The sequence below is a fragment of the Bremia lactucae genome, linkage group LG1 (genome assembly GCF_004359215.1).
Source record: "Bremia lactucae strain SF5 linkage group LG1, whole genome shotgun sequence".
In the NCBI taxonomy this organism is placed as follows: Eukaryota; Oomycota; class Peronosporomycetes; order Peronosporales; family Peronosporaceae; genus Bremia; species Bremia lactucae.
Window position 1 is genome coordinate 15583596 of NC_090610.1, and position 2143 is coordinate 15585738.

Sequence of the window (2143 nt, forward strand, 5' to 3'; positions counted from 1 at the left end):
GGATGACGCTGGGCGTCATCCCTCCTAATGTGAATGCACCCATGTGCATCACATCCACAAGGGTTGGTCACAAATGTGCACCACACCCGAGTGTTGGGTCTTATTACTATTATTTAGTAATTGACCATCCCCTTAAGTACCAAATGTACTTAATGGGGACTGTGTAACATTAGGGCAACTCTAGCCCGTTACAAATGTAGTGTATTTTAACTTGTTTCGAATAAGTCTTCGATTAAAAAATTATCGCATACCCATCATAAAAGCAGCTCATGGGGAGTGTTGTACAAATGCTGATGCAACAACAACAGCTGCTAGAACATCCTTACGCATCATCGTGCCGACCCTGGCATTCGTATTGAAGGGATAAAACTTCGAACTTATTCCTGCCGTCTTGAAGAATCAGTCCGTCTATTTTAGGATCAAATGGAGCAATATTAAATGGCGAGATGAATAAGTTGGCTGGAGGACTCAATTTTCGGAAAAATAATTGCCATACTTGCGAGCGGTCTTCAAGGTCCGCTGTCCAATGGCATTCAATTAAACGGCAGAACATCAATTTTGTAAACAATTTCTTTACAAACCTAAATCGTAAATGTGTCTCGGCTGATTTTCAAATTCGTCGACGTGACGATCTGCATTCACTTAAGCAATCACACTTCAAAATTTGGCCGATTACGTTGTCCTTTTCTGTTAATCATGGTGCAAATCACATATAGACAGGATCATCTATTTTTCAGTGGGGTTTTCGCAGTGCGATCCGACAGGAAGTCGAGTTCTGCTGCTGCACCATCTTGAGTCAAGCGGTCACGGTCGCAATGGAATGGAAACAAAAATGTCGGAACATCATCATTTAATTGCGGAAACACCGCTCGTATCGTCGCCTGCGCAATTCCGCCATGATCCGGACCAATGGAAATTGGCAACGCCCGACCGTTCCGCCCGCGCGGACAGTTCCAGACAAATCAACGCTAGAGCTCACAGTTATTCTGCCGCTATTGCGAGACGAAAGACATACCATTGATCAGTGTTTTAAATTGCAAAACCGCATCACGCACAACACATGAAACGACAATCGACAAGACCGCAATACGATGAATTATTTTGACGAAGTTGACTCGAAGACTGAAGAAGTTTCTGGAATTTCACACGGCGACGACGATAGTCTGGCCAACGACTTGGTCATCAAATGCGGCAACGGAAATGCCCGGATCCTGCTTAATTCTGGGGTGACACGTAACGTCATATGACCAGGATTGTTAGCGTGTTTTGGCTATGAAGACCTTACAAGTTAAGCGGTTCGATGGTTCCAACACTATCAAAAGGCAGGTCGAAGAAGGTTTGGTAAATTTTGAGTTCGAGGGACGATTTTTTTGTGACGTCCGAATCCTCGTATGGCCGATGGACTTCAAACATGACGTCGTGGGTAAACCATGTTTACGGCTCATTAATTAGTAATTAACTGGGGATTTCACGAGGTTGTCTTTTCAGTCATTCCAACTCTTGTTGACAAGCCAACCAGTATTTTCTTCGCTGACTTTAATCGTAAGGTGCATAACTCCAATTTTTTCCGAAGTATATCGCGTCAAGATATCTCAAGTCACCGAGCAGTCAGCCGTAACAGATCCTCGCATCGTTGACCTCATCACAATGTATTCGGATGTGCTACGGATTAAATTACCGGATAAAATTCCGCCTCATCGGCGCGCTAACCATGAAATCGGATGCTCAACCCAGCAACAGGCCACCATTTCGTCTATTGCGGACAGAGCAATTTTCACACCGCTTGTTCGTTAACGAGCAGCTTGCCAAATGCTGGATCGAGGTGTGGGACTCTTCGTGTGTCTCCAATATTTTTGGCATTTCGAAAAAGGACCACACAACAGGTCATGCGCTCTCTCGCACTGAATGTATTCGTTCCGGAAATGCAACGGTTCCAATTCGGTGGGCTATTGACTACCGCCACGTGACCTCTCAAACTGTCGCTCCAACGATCCCTATTCCTCGCATTGACGAGCTCTTTGGTCAAATAAGACGAAATTGTTTTTCGTCATAGACTTAGCTTAAGGATACCTCCAGATGCGTGATCATCCAAATTCTAAACATTACACTGCATGTCGAAGCAATAACGAGACTTATCAATGGC

The 2143-nt window shown here is 44.5% G+C and overlaps 1 protein-coding gene across 1 annotated transcript; it reads left to right on the forward strand.

Moving 5' to 3' along the window:
- Positions 1-832: 832 nt before the first annotated feature.
- On the forward strand, positions 833-1021 carry CCR75_004051 (uncharacterized protein; the record flags this gene model as incomplete). Its single annotated transcript, XM_067962141.1, has 1 exon — positions 833-1021. One exon carries the CDS (start codon positions 833-835, stop codon positions 1019-1021), a length of 189 nt encoding a protein of 62 aa, XP_067815309.1.
- Between the last annotated feature and the right edge of the window lie 1122 nt (positions 1022-2143).